Here is a 17,119-nt window from a genome sequence, read left to right on the forward strand (position 1 = left end):
TTTAGCTACGGCTTCTTCGGGTTTTGTGAACAGAAAAATTATTCAGCCTATGAAGTTGGCAAGCAAAGCTATATCAGTTTGACAAATACTGTACTTCTTCTAAAGTAATAATCTTTTACTGTATCCATGGTAGGAAAGCAGTATATTGAATGTACACTTGACTCTGAGATTCATCAAAATTATAAAATTAAAATAAAAGGAGAAAAAAATCCTCTTAGAATAAAGGAAATGTGGCATTTATGGACTACGTTCTGCCACAAGTCCTGCATGTTCTTATGAGATACTGAAAGTAATCTAACATTTTGCTTCTTGTGAATCAGCAAGGGCATGCCAAATACCTTTTGCATCAAAGCAGGGGGCTTAAACGGTGGGGAAGATTAGCATCTTTGCAACTTGTCTTGAATCATCTTTGCCCTTTACATTTGTAATGGGTTCAAAAATATATGGAGCTACAAAACACATGGAACGAAATTATAATAACACATGCTGCAGCTGGAAAAATGCATTCAGTCTTCCATCCTTGGGTTAATCAACCTACTGCCCCACAATAGGGAAAACAGAGACCTGCCTTTGTTGACAGTCCTGCCATCCCTATTATAGATAGCCCATGTTTGCGTGTTTACCTTTATCACCTTTCACGTTAGACTTCCCAGCTATGTCGTAGAGAAGTATCGGCAGGGAGAAGCAACAGTAGGAAGTACAGTCCGTTCTTGTTATTCGTGGCAATTATGTTCTATAAAATCATAGCAAACCCTGAGTTCGTGAATACTGAACCATTACTTCTAGGGTAAATACAGAGATAGCTTCCTCTGGTCACAACATTTTTTAACAGTCAATAAAGACATAACCTTGTTTTACATGTATTACTTTTTAAAGATAGGTTATTTTAATATCTATTGTTGATTCATTAACATTGAACTCATGGCCAGCAACACTGTAACTCATAGATGAACAAAAGTTATCTAATGTGTATTTTTCCCATATGGCACATCACAGCCTCCTCCTGCTTAGAAACATACGACAGCACTTCAGTCTTGGGCTTGGGGGCTGTTCTAAACAGCAAAAGAACAAACAAAAAGCACAAAAATACAAAACCTGTGGCACTAAAAAGACCACAAAAAAGATGCTTATTCACAATATGAGAGCTGAAACCCGAAAGCAAAATGTCACCTTCTTCGACTTCAGCTGGGAACAAGTGAAATCGGGCAACTCAGATTTTTCACCACTTTGCCCATGTCCACACATGACTGTGAATGCACCAGGAACATTGTTTTGGGGGAGTGGGTGAATTTGCAAATATGGAACCCACAGACAGTGAAGACTGACTATACTTAATGAAAACAAAAACATCAGAATCCTGGGAACAGGACTTTTGCAGTCTGGCTTAGATCATGTTTGCATCCAGATGGTCCCTTGTGGGGGCTCCTGGATGGCTCCCTCAATTAAGCATCTGCCTTCGGCTCAGGTCATGATCCCAGGGTCCTGGGATCAAGCCCTGCATCAGGCTCCCCGCTCAGCAAGGAGCCTGCTTCTCCCTTTCCCTCTACCTGCTGCTCCCCTACTTGTGCTCTCTCTTTGTCAAGTAAATAAATAAAATCTTTAAAAAACAAACAAAAACAAAAAAACAAATGGTCCCTTGGCCTTAGCCCTGAGCAGTCCATGACTTCAGAAAGAATAACCTAAAGGGTTTCCTGGGTGGCTCAGCCAGTTAAGAATCATTCAGACTCTTGATTTCCCCTCAGGTCATGATTTCAGAGTTTTAAGATCGAGCCCACATTGGGCTCTGCACTGGGTGTGGAGCCTGCTTAAGATTCTCCCTCCCTCTCCCTCTGCCCTTCCCTCTTGTTCTCCCTCTGAAAAAGAGAGGGAGAGAAAAGAAGAAGAACCTAAAATATCCTGTGTATAATCTTTCTCAAAAAGCAATCAGGGGACCCTGGCTGGCTCAGTTGGTAGAGCATGCAACTCGATCTCCGTGTTGTAAGTTCAAGTCCCACGTTGGGTGTAGAAATTACTTAAAAAGAAAATCTTGAAGGAAGGAAGGAAGGAAACAAGGAAGGGAGGAAGGAAGGAAAAAAGAAAAGGAAAGAGAAAAAGGAAGGGAGAGAGGGAGGGAGGGAAGAAGGAAGAAAGAAGAAAAAGAAAGAAAGCAATCAGTTGTATTCTCAGTTCACCATGATTATAGGAAAAATAGAAATTAAAAAATGGACCAAGGCTGGCGTCATTCATCCTGGGAGTCATGAATTTCAACCACTGTGACATACATTCTTTCCTTCATGTCCCGTGTAGGCCCCCCTCAACCTTAGAGATGTGTGTGTTGGGAGTCCTCATTAGCAGTTATTCAACATTTGTTTGGCCGACACTTTGTTCACATTACATACATAATCTCATTTCAGCCTCAAACCCTAAAAGGTAGGATTTTTTCCGTTTGACAGAGACGGGAACACTGGTTCAGTGAGGTTAAATACCTTAATAGAAGTATCACAAAGCTGTGGTAAGTGGCAGAGCTCAACTCTGAACGCAGGTTTATGTGGCCATAGCCACGATTCCCACTGTACGTTGCTGCCTTCCATTGTTTACGGGCTGGAAAATTCCTCTGGCAGACTTGATAGAGTCTGTAGGAGGTTAAAACTGATCATAAATTTTGTGCAGCTCTTTAGTTTCGTTGAATTCGAGCTGGCCAGTTGACTTGCTCTGACCAGTCATAGTGAAAGTGGCATCAAATGACTTCCAGGACTTAGCCTCAAGGCCTTACGGTTTAGCTCTCTGCAGACAAGCCTGGACAGGCCTCCTGGGGGGTGACGCACCTTGCAAAGAGTACATGGGGGGAGAGGGGCTTAGCTATCCTGCTGAGGCCCCCGCCAACCTGACTACAACTCATGTGAGCCCAACTGAGACAGCAGAGAGCAGAACTTGCCCCTGAACCCAGCCCAAATTGACAGCCCACGGAATCATGGACAGACAAATGGTTAGTTTTTGTTTTAAGCCACTAAGTTTTGCAGCAAAAGATAATGGAATAGCCAGCATTACCACCCCCTACCCCCCACCGCCAGTCTCTTTCTTTTTTTTTTTTTTAATTTTTTTTTTTAAGGATTTTATTTATTTGACAGAGAGAGAGAGCCAGCAAGAGAGGGAACACAAGCAGGGGGAGTGGGAGAGGAAGAAGCAGGCTCCCAGCAGAGCAGGGAGCCCGATGCGGGATTCGATCCCAAGACCCTGGGATCATGACCTGAGCCGAAGGCAGACGCTTAACAGCTGAGCCACCCAGGTGCCCCGCCAGTCTCTTTCTGAACTTTCTTAGCCTTTGAGAGTTGGGATTCTTCTGGTCTGCCATTTAAAAGGAGGTCTTATTATTCCTAGGCAGGGCCTAAGTATGTGCATAAAACAATGGCTTTCTCTGCTTTGCTTTGCACTATATATGAGTTCACTGAGGTCTAAAATTTTAGAGGTGCAATGACTTTAGAAACCATGTATTTCAACTCTGTGCTTTACTGATAAGTGTCCCATTAATGTAGACCCACTTGCAAAATTGGCCGGTCAGAGCTATGAGAAAAATTAACTCCTTCCACTCCCAGTCCTGGGTTTTTCTATCCTTCTTCCATACCGTACTGCCCCCCTACTTTTTTTCCAAATCACATTCTAATTAAAATATAATAGGGAAGCTTGGTTTTTCCATTAGTTTGGTTTTTTTGTTTTTTGTTTCCAAAGAATCTTTACACAAAGGGTTTGAGACAGAAAAGCATCATGTTGTAAAGACACTCATCTCTTTACTTACATAAGTACAGTCAGCTTTGTTCAGAGTGAGATATTCGTTTGCAGCTTTAACCCCCACTTTTCTTTTTAAACTCTCGAACTGCGGTAGACATCACAAATCAGTAACTTGTACATCTCCATGTGCTTTTTAGTGTGGAGGTGAATGTCATTCTGATTTGCACAGCACTGGACTGAGCATTTTACTACCCCCACTATATTACAACCCCTCGCTGGTTTGGCCTTCCTGCTGAGAAAGTCGTCTACTATACAGAAGACACGTCTGTATCATTTCTGGGCAGCAACAGCCTCAGAGGGGAGCACTATTAAATGATGTTTAAAAGGAGCATTATTCCTCCAAGACCACAGATCTGAACCATGGTTTCTTGCAGACAAAAAACAATGCCCATTTTATACACAATCTTCCTAATCCTTCTTTGGTCCTCATGGGTCTTTCTTATTAGGAGGGATTTTTCCCATAAAGCAGGGAAATAAGACATAACACTCTTTGGGGACCACTGGTAATATGTTTTCCCCCTAAATGTGAAATCTAATGTGAAATTTTTCTGTAGTTAAAATGTCCCTTAGGATTTTTTTTTTTGAGGAGAAGGGGGGCAGGGGCTTTATGAGTATGGCAAAGATTGGGTTTAATTCTAGAGTGATCCAGATTAAGCATGCCTGCAAACAGGAATTAAGCCATATATACGTGGTCCTTTATAGTAAGATCTACAACATAATTCTTTATCAAAGTTTTGTTCTGAAATGCTTGTTGAAACAATCCACTGAATATCTGGAAACATGATCTGTAAAATCTCGTTCTGTGGAAAGAGTTCACCCACACAAGGGTGCTTACTGATAGTCTTCTGCCCACAGGAGACCCATAGTTACTTTTTCTAACACGTGGCTTCTTTAAGGGTTCCGAGCCTGTGGTGACAATAATCAGATTGCCTCTTGCTGAATGTTGATAACGTTGATGAGTTGCTTTATCTACTTGTCGGCAACTTGAACAGTAAAGAAAATGGTGGCGGATGGGCTGAAGTGTCTGATGACTTTGACTCTAAATCCCCTTGGAGGAGTTTGTGATTTTTGTGGGGCTCAGTGATAATTAAGTCCCTCACCCTTGGCTCTTTAAGTTGCTCTTTGAGGGGCACCTGGTTGGCTCAGTTGGCTGGTTAAGCATCCAACTCTTGATTTCAGCCCAGGTCGTAATCTCAGGGTGTGAGATCGAGCCCCGTGCTGGGCTCTGCACTCAGTGCAGTCTGCTTGGGATTCTCTCTCTCTCTCTCCCTCTGCCCCTTCCTCCCTCTAAAAAAAATTTCTTTCTAAGCTAACGTAAATCCTCTGGAAATTCACATGGATTCAGCATCCATGTGTGGTGGGCATTTTGGTTGTATATCACTAATATTTTGCCATCAGAAGCTTGGCTGGGATTTTAAAAAAAGAGAGAGAGGAGAGGCTTGGTTGGATTAGAGTAAGATTATGACACGCCCTGCCAGCCTCCTCTTTCTGGGTCATTTTGATCCCATTTCTATCCCAACCAATTTCTTTTTTTTTTTTTTTAAAGATTTTATTTATTTATTCGACAGAGATAGAGACAGCCAGCAAGAGAGGGAACACAAGCAGGGGGAGTGGGAGAGGAAGAAGCAGGCTCCCAGTGGAGGAGCCTGATGTGGGGCTCGATCCCATAGCGCCGGGATCACGCCCTGAGCCGAAGGCAGATGCTCAACCGCTGTGCCACCCAGGCGCCCCTATCCCAACCAATTTCTTGATAATCATTTAGCAAACATTTATTCAGCGCCTACTCTGGGCTCAGCACCAGGATGCAAAGAGGAGTTAGAAGGGTTCCACTGAGGCTAGGACTCAGTATAGTACCTAGATCCGTGAAGAAGCTATTGTGATACTGTGATAAGTTCGGTAAGAAAGACAGCAGTGACCCACAGGAAGGTTGATCAGCCTTGCCAGGGGGAGAGAGTCAGAGAAGGTTTCATAGAAGAGGTGCCACTTGGCGGGCTCAAGTAGAATTTCATGAAACAAAGGAGATAGCAAATAAGAGAGACCATGGTGCCTTTGTATTTTCCAAATATATATAGCCTATCTCTATAAAAATACACGAGAAACTTAATACTGTTTGTTTCTAATTAGGGAGATATGGTGGCTGAGGGACAGGTGGTACAGAGAAACTTTTCAGTGTGTACTCCTTTGAGTCTAGTACCATATGTGTATATTATCTATATTTAAAAGATACTTTTTCTTTAAGAATAGAGACAGTAAGGGGTGCCCGGGTGGTTCAGTCAGTTAAACCTGTGCCTTCCACTCAGGTCATGATCCCGGGGTGCTGGGATCGAGCCGGGCATCTGGCTCCCTGCTCCGTGGGGAGCCTGCTTCTCCCTCTCCCTCTGCTGCGTCCCCTGATTGTGCGCACGTGCTCTCTCTCTCTCTCTGTCAAATAATTAAAAATCTTAAAAAAAAAAAAAAAAGAATGGAGACATTAAGACAGTGGTCCCTTAAACAATATGTGAAATTTACTAGTCAGCTACTTCCTGGGTGTCTGGTTTTTTTAATATTATCCCTAATTAATGGAATAAAGGAATTTTCCTCAAGTTAAACATGTTTCAGACAAAAACTGATATGAGAGAATTTTTAGGCAGAAGACTTTTCCTACATCTCTGAAATCCTGCCCGACCCTTCTGATGAGGGAAAACCCAACATTTGTCAGATTCTCCAACTCACCGATGAAACTCTTCTCTGGCTACAGAGTTGGCCTGTCAGTGAGAATGTAGAGCGGCCAGAGCGTAATTGTTGGTCTCATCTCAGGCAGTAAATAAGCAGACCATCTTACTTAAATTTCTCTTGTCCCAGTGAAAATCACAACTACCAAGGGGAAATTAGTTTTTTATCGTATGTCAGTCTTGGTCATCTGTACATGATTCTTAAGTCTGCCATTAGGAGGAATTAATCTGGTTTTTTTGGACTGAACTCAGCTTTTTATTTCAAACGTCATTGCATCCCTTGTATATAATTTTCTTTTATATCTGCTCCTGTAGAAAAAAATCACTCAGTGAATAATCTGGGTACACTTTAGAAAGAGGATGAAAAAGAAATGAAAGAAAGAAAGAGACAAGAATAACAAACAGAATTAAGAGAGAGACTCCGTGTTGCATTGGGGAGAGGGCTTCCCCATCGTGCTTTGTGTAGTGCAAACCCCTAACCAGGTACCAGCACCAGCAAGTGAGGTCCATAGATCATCACCCCACCCCATCAAGGCTTCAATTTTCACTTCCACAGTGGTCTTTTTGTTCACTCTCTATAAAATGATCAGCTCATGCCCTCAAGGTTTTTACTGTGGAGTTGAGGAGACAATCATTCAACAGAATTGATGCCATATGGAAAATCCCAAGTTAGCTTTTATACAAGTGCAAAATAAAATATTCAAAACAGATGAGATGCTTGCAATAGTGGTAGGAACACAGGCTTTGGTGTTAAACAGTCCCAAGTTGGAATTTGATCTTTCCTACTTAGAAGCTGCAAAGACCTGGTCAAGTCTGAATCCTTCTGAGCCTCCATACCCCCAACCGTAAATGAGACTAATAATACTGCACTTGCTTCCTTGTTATGAGGATTGGATGGCACGAAGGGGAAGCGTGCAGCGGCTTCGGCACAGAGGCGTTAAATATAATGAGATGTTCTCACTTCCTTACTATGTGCCGGCATTGTACATAAAGCTTTATGTGTAGATAATATTGTTAAAACCATATAAACATGAGGAAGCTAAGACCCGGAGAGGTTAACAGTCTTCCCGAGGCCCATGGCCAGAAGTGGCAGGGCCAGGATTTGGACTAAGAAATCTGACTCCAGAGACCTAGCTCATAATCATTTGTCTCTACAGCCTGTCCTTGGTGTAAGCCAGTAACCCACCCACAGGGAGATGATTAATACACTGCTTCTGGAATAGATGAGTTTTAGAAGAAGTCATTGGTATTGGTAGACAGAGTCACTGAGGTATTCTAGGGTGAAGGAGCGTTACTTAAATATGCAGAGATAGGGAGTGGGAGAGAAGCCACTCAGAACTGTGCCAACAAGCAGTTTTGTGTGACTAGCTCAAGACCATTAACATTTAAGAGGATATACAATGAGGAGATAAGAATCCTATGTACAGTCAACTCCATATTTTTTATTTAAAACAATAAAGGGCAGTCTTTCATTAATGACCCATTATTTCATCTATTCACAGTTGTTTCAAAGTAGAAAGAAAATTTTAATGTTGCCTTGTCAAATAGCTGCCTAAAATATCTCAATGCAGTATCTTTTTTTTATTATTCTGTCCTACCTTATGAACCATGTAGGTTTTGAAAAATAAATCCATTTTTCTTTTCAGTTCACTAATCCACATTTCTAATTTAGCTGTTGGCCCCCACCTCTCACCTCTAGCGTCCCCAGCTAATGCAGCCGCCCAGAACCATAACTTCACAACACACTTTCAGCACACAGGGCACATGGTAAGAAATGTGACTTTTTTCTATTGATAGGTCAGAGTGTCTCATGTTTTCTTATATTTTCATTGATGACTTTAAGAGAAATCACAGCAGTAGTCAAGATACGAAATAAATGGGGAGTTTTTCACACAGACCCGTGGACCAAACACAGATCATCAACCATGAGTTTGGCATTTGATGTATATTAATTTTTTTAAAGATTTGATTTATTCATTAGAGCAAGAGAGTGAACACAAGCGTGGGGGGAGCGGTGAGGGTAGAGGGAAAGGGAGAAGCAGATTCCCCACTGAGCAGGGAGCCCCACGCAGGGTTCGATCCCAGGACTCTGAGATCATGACCTGAGCCAAAGGCAGACACTCAACCAATTAAGCCACCCAGGCACCCCAGCAGTGTATTTCTTTTAAGTACAAGAGTTCACTAAATACCCAGTTCACTAAACACCCAGAAAGTATTGAAGAGTTTTGGATTCAGGCTACTTTTATGAAATAAAAACTCCATTAGGTCTTCTTCTTCCTTTTAAGTATAAACAGGAAGTTTCCCATTTGACTTTTGTAATGTTGCAGGATTAAAGGAGTTGAGGCTGAACGTTTAACGCTGTAAGAACCACGTGTAGTAGGAGTTCACTCTGATTCTCCCAGTCCAGGGAAGATGGGGTGTTTGGCCTCCAAACTTGGAAAGCCAGTATGATGTGGGGTGTTACCAGACGCTTGCATTAGTGTCTCCTCGCACTACTTTCATAAAAGTGACCCTTGGCGTCATCTTGGCAGTGTTGTTGGGGTCACCTGAAGCCTCTGACCCAGCACGTTTCCCCAAAACCATTCCCCTGAAACAGTTCAGAGAAACCAACTCTTGGCAGTGTAGATGCTCCCTGGGTCTGAAAATTTCATAAATCAGAGTTAAAACAAAGAATGGTCTAAAATCTGTTGCTGGTACAGAATCCCACAATGCAAATTGGATTAAGGAACCTTTCCTGTCTCCTGGGAGCTGCCTCTCTAACTGCTGTAATAAAGAATGTTTTCAGAATCGTGTGGTAGTAAAATGAAAGTGTTTAATAATGTAAAGATATTTGGAATCCAGTAGGGTCATCTGGTTGAAGAACCTCTTAATATTCTCATGTATTTCTTCTCTACTCCAGAGTTTGTATACAAACCTTTCTATTTTATTTTTTCAAGAAAGTAGATTTGGGGTGTGCCTGGGCAGCTCAGTCCGTTAAGCGTCTGCCTTCGGCTTAGGTCCCAGGGTCCTGGGTTGGAGCCCTGAATTGGGCTCCCTGCTCAGCAGGGAGTCTGCTTCTCTTTCTGCCTCTTTCCCTCCCCCTGTTTGTGCTCTTATATCTCTCTCTCATAAATTTTTTTTAAAATTTTTTTAAAAAGTAGATTTGTCTTGTGTCTTTTTCTCCTATTTGTTATATTTTTGCAAGGAATATTTCTTTATGTTGACTTCTTGTCAATTTCTGATTCTGAGGCTCCATATTCCTGGACTAAAGCAGTATCAACCTCAGTCATTCTGGAGGCCCCTTAAACTCTCAGAGTTCTGGTTTCTTTACAAAGCTCCCGGACATCATTGATAGGCCCCTCATTATCATCAGTCCTCCGGTAATCATCAAGCCCTGTCTTACCCAGACCTTTATGATCACAAGTCAAGAAATCCTGCTACTTCCAAGCCCCAATGCTTGGAACACAGGACTGCTTTCAAGGTGGGATCCATTATGCCTAGAGTTTGCCCCTTGACCATTGCCTGCAGGGTTTTACAAACAGCATGTGTGTTGGGGAGTGGTGCGGAATGGGGGGATACTGGGCAGTGCAGGGCTCAAATCCGCACTTCTCATGGAACGCACAGATCTGTTTCTAGTCTCCATCAGAAGCTCGTTTCCTCTCCCAGAAGCCCTCCAACACACCTGGCATCATCCTTCCAGCATCATTTTTTCAGTGCCCCTCAGTTTGATAAACAACAGAAGGAACCAGTGACTTCTGGTTCAGTTTTCAGCTCCATAAAAATCCCCTGCTTGTGGGGCGTCTGTGTGGTGTACTCGGTTTAGCATCCAGCTCTTGGTTTCGGCTCAGGTCATGATCTCAGGGTCGTGATGTCAGGGACATGACGTCAGGGTTGTCAGATCAAGCCCTGCGTTGGGTTCTGTGCTCAGCTCAGAGTCTGCTTCAGGTTCTCTCTCCCTCTGCCCTTCCCGCTCATGCGTGCACATGCTCGCTCGCTCGCTCTCTCCCCCAAATAAATAAATAAGTCTTTTAAAAAATCCCGTTTGCTCAACATGAGGGGGAAGAGTTGTGTGAACATATTCAATTGAATATTTTAAAAATAGTCTCAGCAAAGTCCATATCCGTATAATATCAGTATTTGGGTGTACAGGTGTAAACTGCAGGGATCCTTAGGAAACTGTTGGTGGTGATTGTCTCTGGGGAGTGGGACTGAGGGGCACGCAAGGGAGGCGGTCTCTTTCTGTGGTTTACTACACCTTGTGGTTGTGCTTGAGTCCTTTACATGTGTTATTTTTATGATAATAAAAAATGTAAGGTTATTGATTTGAAAAGATAGGAATCTTTTACATTCATTAACCATGATAACGCTTTCCTCAGCCTAAGCTTACCTACCTTGGGTATCATCCTGATTTTTATGGCTCAGAATGCTAAGTTCAGGAGTTTATTTGCGCACGGTTACACAACGGCAGGTCCGAATTGGAACCCACTGCTGTCTTACACTTAGGTTCATGAACACCCTTTCCCCTCCTCCATGCTCATTTCATTCCACTTCAGTTCTTTTCTTTCATTGCCCAAGTAATGAGGCCTGACAGACCCCCTGCGTCAGGCCACACATCTATGCCAAATCCTTGAATACTAATAAATACCTGAAACCATGTTTCAAAATATACCATAAAATGTAAATAAGAATGACACATAGTTCACCTCAAGTTCATACACAGCAGCAATGTACAGGTTAACAGTAAAACACATGGGGGAAGTTTAACTTGAAATATTAGGCAAAGCCAGTCCTAAAGGAATGAAATAATAAACCTAGGAAAAATTAATTATACCTCTGAATGTATCATAACTGTGTGTTTTGTTTACCTTTAGGTCAAATAAAATATGACATTATTAGCGAAGAGCAAATTATGGGTTGCTGCCTATGGTTTGGTTGTTTGTGTAAGGAAGCATTTATGGTTGTTGAAAATTAATCAGAATTTGTTTTTTATAGGATGCTATAGTTATACACGAAGTCTATGAAGAAGGAGCAGCAGCCAGAGATGGAAGACTTTGGGCTGGTGACCAGATATTAGAGGTATGGGACTATGCATTTTATTTACTACTAGCAAATACAGGGGCATCTGAATGGCTCAGTTAGTTCACTGTCCGACTCTTGATTTTGGCTCAGGTCATGATCTCAGGGTTGAGATTCAGCCCCGCTAAGCATAAAGCCTGTTCCTGCTTAAGATTCTCTCTCTGTCCCTCCCAGCCTTCTTAAAAAAAATAAATAAAAATTTTTTAAAGTAATGTAATTAATTAATTAATTAACTTAAAAAAAATACTAGGAGATACAATTCCTTTCCTGATCTTGATCCACTGTTTACTCACTGTCTTGTACTCAACTGTATCCTCACTTCTCTGCCATTTAGCAAAACATGGACCTTACTTTTTTCTTTTTTTAATGTACATTGAATAACTGTCATCAGAATCATGGCAGATTATCTGTCTAAATCTGTGAAAACTTTTTTTCAATGCAAGTTCTGTAGTTCTAATAGTTCTAGAATCTTAATATCAAATGAGAGTGTACAGTATTGCAGTTCGACGTTTTGCGCCTCCATTATACCTGTCTAAATTCTCTCCTAAACAAACAGACATACAGACACATATGCATAAACATGCACAGCTGATGTTTTAGAGACTTTTATTGCAGTTGTAAGTATTGTTTTCTTACTCCTAATAAATCTGTAAGTAAAGTGGAGGTCCATGCCTTTCCTCTTCTGTTTTCTAGTTGATGAAAATGTAGAATCTTCTCCTTTAGGTGGTACATGGTACTTATTAATAATTTGAAATGGTTAGCTTGCCTCTTTCAAATGGACTCTCAATTAGCAAAGGCATTAAAGCCTTTTAAAAAATGCCAGGGCAGGCAGTGTCTAAACTAGGGAACGGATGAGTGGCAGGTCAATGCCAGGCATTCTGGTAGGTGGAACGAAAGAGCTTTTTTGATGGTGTGAAACCTTTAGGCAACATTTATTTCTTTCATGGGATGAATTTAATTGAATAGTTAACATTTTATGGTGGGCATGTGCGTTTTTGCTTTGCAGCTTTAATACAGCACATTATGAATGACATCATAGAATTTTATTTTCCCTTTGGTGGTTCAAGTCTGCCTCCCAAGATGAAACCACAGATATAATTAAGGGCAGAAAATATAGGCAAGAAGGAGTTAAAGGAGAAGCCAGGCTTATTGCAAATTAAATTCAGGGTTTCTCTGCAGACTTTTACTGTGCTTCATCATTGGATTAGGACATATTCCCAGTACATTCATTAAGGCGCAAGTGTATGAGGTTAGAAAAATAAGCGAGACCTCTTTGGGAATTGGCTTGACTGCTTTAGCGTACAACACTGGTTTTTAGTGGTCAGAAGTTTTGAGGGTTTTTTCCTCCCTAGGTTTTCTAATTAACTGGTGTTATTGTAATTGGCTCTGTAAAATAAATAGATTGAATATTCAAGAGTACAGTTGCATACATGCCTAGATACTTATGTGATCTGTAAGCCCATGGATTATTCTATAATGGTCACTTGAAACAAAATCTAATATGTGCATTTCCTTGATTATGGTGATGGTTGCATAGGTTTAAATCACATAAATTCACAGTATAAATTGGGCACTTTAAATATAGTTTATCTCAAATGAAAAAAAAAAAGGAAAAAAAATAAATATAGTTTATCTCATAATAGTTATACCTCAATAAAAAACTTTCTTAAAAAAAAGTTTTTTAAAACTGTATCTATTTGTATTGGATAGACCTCAGCCGTAGCTGCTGTCTTCTGTAAAGTATATTCACATACAAGGGAACACTCGGGACAGGTTAACATGAAGAAAGCAACTGAATTACAATACCCGATATGGACGGATGGTCTACACTTCTCATTAAAGATGACCAGGACATAATGTAACACTGTGTGTCAACTAGAAAGTTATTTTTTTTTTAATTGGTCAGGACAGGCTGTTCTTTTACCCCATGTAGTATCTAGTCCACAAGAGCATATGGTGTGTTTAGTTAAGAAATAGCTGTTTGCTCAAGTGACATGTTTCTTTTCTAAGCAACTTAGGCCCCACATTTGGACTTGTTCTAGTTGTGGTCGATGTGTATAGATGCATAATGATGCCTAATCAGCCTGTGGCCTGCAGGTTTGCCTTAAGAAGACAGGCCAGCTTCGGTGGTATATTTCAAGACCATGAAACCAGAGAACTCTACACCAGTGGAGTTTCTTTCCAGACAGTGGCCTTTCTGCTTATGAGAGTCCTTTGCATTGGCAGCTGGTCTTTCATGGTTTTAATTCTATCCTCATGTGAAAATTAGGATAAGCCATGGGGCACCTGGCTGGCTCAGTCAGTAGAGCACACGACTGTTAATCTTGGGGCTGTGGGTTCGAGCCTCAAGTTGAGTGTAGAGATTACTTAAAAAAATAACAACAACAACTGGGACAAGCCAGATTTTGCTTGCAAAGATATAGTCCAATAATGTTTTAGCACAGCAAGATTAATTATTCCATAATTATCATGGACTGCCTTCTTTCTGATTCTGTTTTTAAAGTCAGTCCCTCAGGGCATCTGGGTGGCTCAGTCGGTTAAGTGTCAGACTTGATTTTGGCTCAGGTCATGAACTCAGGGCTGTGAGATCGAGCCCTGCATTGGGCTCTGCACTGGGCATGGTGCCTGCTTAAGATTCTACCTCTCCCCACCATCCCATGCACATGCACGTTAGCTCTTCCTAAAAAAACCAAACAAACAAACAAATAAAGTCCCTCATCTAACCCTACCCCTACTTCCATCATCCTCTTCTATTTTTGTGCATGTGGGAGCAGAAAGAGTAGAGGGCTAATGCCTGAACTAAAATAGCGAGGAACTGCTGCCTAGTTTGGCTATTCTTTCCTTCTCAAGCAGCGGTTCACCCACTTCCTCGTCCTACCCAAGAGATGTGGTACACATCCGTTGACAACTGGGGCCTCCTATGGCTCTTTGTCTCAAATAGGGAGCCCTGCTATTACCACCCGTGCAATCGATGCTCTAAATAATGCATATAGTGCTTCTGTAAGGCACTTAAGGTAATACATCACTCCACAATATTCAAGCTACGCGGCGATATTTCTCTGATGATTCCTGGTGCATTTAGTGGTGCCTCTTGATAAGCAGAGGAGGAAATGGAAACTATGAACTTGGAGCAGATTACTTGGATTTGAGCAGGCATCGTAATCCTGGAATTTAGTATAAATGGCTTTTATAATATTAGTTTCATGACAGTGCTTTTTATTGGAAGTAAAATTGTTAGGGCCTTTCAAAAGGTATTTTAGAGGCTTAAGAGAATTCACCTTCAATCCGTGGGAGTAACTGTGCTGCAGTGGAGTAACAGAAGTGGTCTTGTGTGCCATCTGTTGGAATACGGGGAAATAATCAGCTCAGACCACATTTTCTAAAGACACTGTTTTCCCCTTGGTTCTATGGATTTACCTCTCAAACAATGAGAATGCAGCATGGGCCCGAAGTAACAGTGGATGCTGGCGCCAACAGAAAACAGTCCTGACTAGGGTTACTTCAGTCCCCCGTAAATTACCAACTTCTAATTTACGCTGAGCTTAACTGCGGGCCAAGTCCTGTCCAAATGTCTGAGAGGGTTTATTTCACTTAATCCTCACAACACTAAGTAGATACTGTCTCCAATTCATAGAGGACACAGTTGAAGCTTAAGTAATGTACATAAGGTTTCACAGAATAAGTTAGAATCAGTGCTTAAATTGAAGCCCATCTGTATCCAAAATCCATGCTTAACCACTGTTTTTTGTTTTTTTCAATTTTTTTTAAAGATTTTATTTATTTATTTATTTATTTATTTATTTATTTATTTATTTATTTATTTATTTGACAGAGAGAGAAAGACAGCCAGCGAGAGAGGGAACACAAGCAGGGTGAGGGAGAAGCAGGCTCATAGCGGAGGAGCCTGATGTGGGGCTCGATCCCAGAAAGGCAGGATCACGCCCTGAGCCGAAGGCAGATGCTTAACAACTGAGCCACCCAGGCGCCCTTCAATTTTTTTTTTTAAGTAAGCTCCAAGCCCAACATGGGGCTTGAACTCACAACCCTGGGATAAGAGTCGCATGCTCTACCGACTGAGCCAGCCAGGCGCCCCTTAACCACTATTATGCTGGATGTGATTAGTCTAAGTGAGAACACAAACCCAAGATATACCAGAAATGAAAAAAGCACCTTGAAAATTAGGCTTTTCAAACATTTTTCTGGCTCATAGAATCAGCTTTAAATAATAGCTCAAAACTCACCTCTCCGAGAAGGGCTCATTGCTCTCTTCTCCCTTCTCTGTAACCATTCTTCATGCCACGAGTCATTCATCTTTGGAATGTTAGCACTGGGGAAGCCTGAGACCAGTCCCTCACTGGACAGATGAAGGATGGGAGGACCAGAGATAAGCCTGACCTGCCCAGGACACACAGGGAATGACCAGAATGTGGAGTGGAACCGGCATAGTGAGGGACCTCTTCCATTCTTCCATCCCCCCGGCCATGACCTGGGCCTGTTCTTCCCTTTGTTTGGCTTATTTCCTAGCTGTGACCTTGAGGGAGTGACCCATGACTCCCTTCCTTTGAGTGCTCGGCCATTCTGTCCCTCAGTCTCTCCCTTGTGTTAAATCCACTAATCCACAGCGCTACTTGACTCTCTGTGGCAGGGGGCTCCAGGAACTCATTCTGAGAGGAAGGTGAGGCAGAATGGTGTAGAGACTAAGGGTGGGAACACAGTCTGGGTTCAAACTGTGACTCGCCCATCTGCTCGCTGTGTAACCTTGGTCAAGTCTCTTAGCCTCTTCATGCCTTACCGTCCTCATCTGTAAAATGGTAATGGGACCTATTTCAGTGAGTTAATATAGGGATTAAATGAGTAAATATTTATAAAGGTTGATTCGCAAGCACTACACAAACATTTGTTAAGGAAAAAAAAATAAGTTGGCTATGATCCCCGTTTAGCCAACGAGGAAGCAGAGGCTTGCAAGAGGTGACACGGCTTGTCTACAGTCGCATGATTTGCCAGAAGCAGAGCCATGGCCTTATTCAGTGTTGTTGCCAGTATAGTTTGTCTCTAACTCGTGGTCCTGTTTGTGCCCACTCAGATCCAGGTTCAGAAGAGTGTACTTCAAGGGGCTTTGACGCTGTTGAAAATCTCTCATTTCCTTCCTACTTATTCTAAAGTCGTTGTGATGTCTGCAATTAAGAGTGAGGATGTCAAATTCAATAAGCGAACTGAGTCTAAAAATGCTGACCAAACACTAATGTTTATTTCCCGTTCAACCTCAGTTAAATGAGCCAGTCAGCCCCTTGCACCCCTCCTGCTCCCTCTCGCCCTCCCTCCCCAACCATGTTGGTCCCATAGTAAAGTTCACGGCTATGCAAAATTGCATTATTGTGTGTACTAAGCTTTTTGGGGGCTTGGGGGAAGCATAAGGGTTAACCTCCTTTACACATGAAGCAGCTACTACCACTAGTAGTCACTGCCTGTGTGCCTCGGGAATGGCTGGAAATTTCTAGAGGTTTTCCACTGGTTGGATTAAGGAGCTCAGCAGACAGAGCAGCCATAGAGGCCTCTGCGGTCAGCAGCCCATCTCAGATGCCCGTTGT

General features: G+C 42.0%; 1 protein-coding gene across 6 annotated transcripts in view; it reads left to right on the forward strand.

The window, feature by feature from the left end:
• PATJ (PATJ crumbs cell polarity complex component) overlaps positions 1–17,119 on the forward strand; it is a 345,082-nt gene that overhangs the window by 290,724 nt on the left and 37,239 nt on the right. For all 6 annotated transcript variants that reach the window (XM_087865951.1, XM_045802203.2, XM_045802205.2 and 3 more), the window contains one exon: positions 11,448–11,531. In XM_087865951.1, the coding sequence (XP_087722077.1) occupies positions 11,448–11,531 (84 nt within the window). The remainder of the gene's footprint in view (positions 1–11,447; positions 11,532–17,119) is intronic.

Source organism: Ursus americanus, chromosome 12, assembly GCF_024610735.1.
Source record: "Ursus americanus isolate L20-20 chromosome 12, mUrsAme1.1.p, whole genome shotgun sequence".
NCBI lineage: Eukaryota > Metazoa > Chordata > Mammalia > Carnivora > Ursidae > Ursus > Ursus americanus.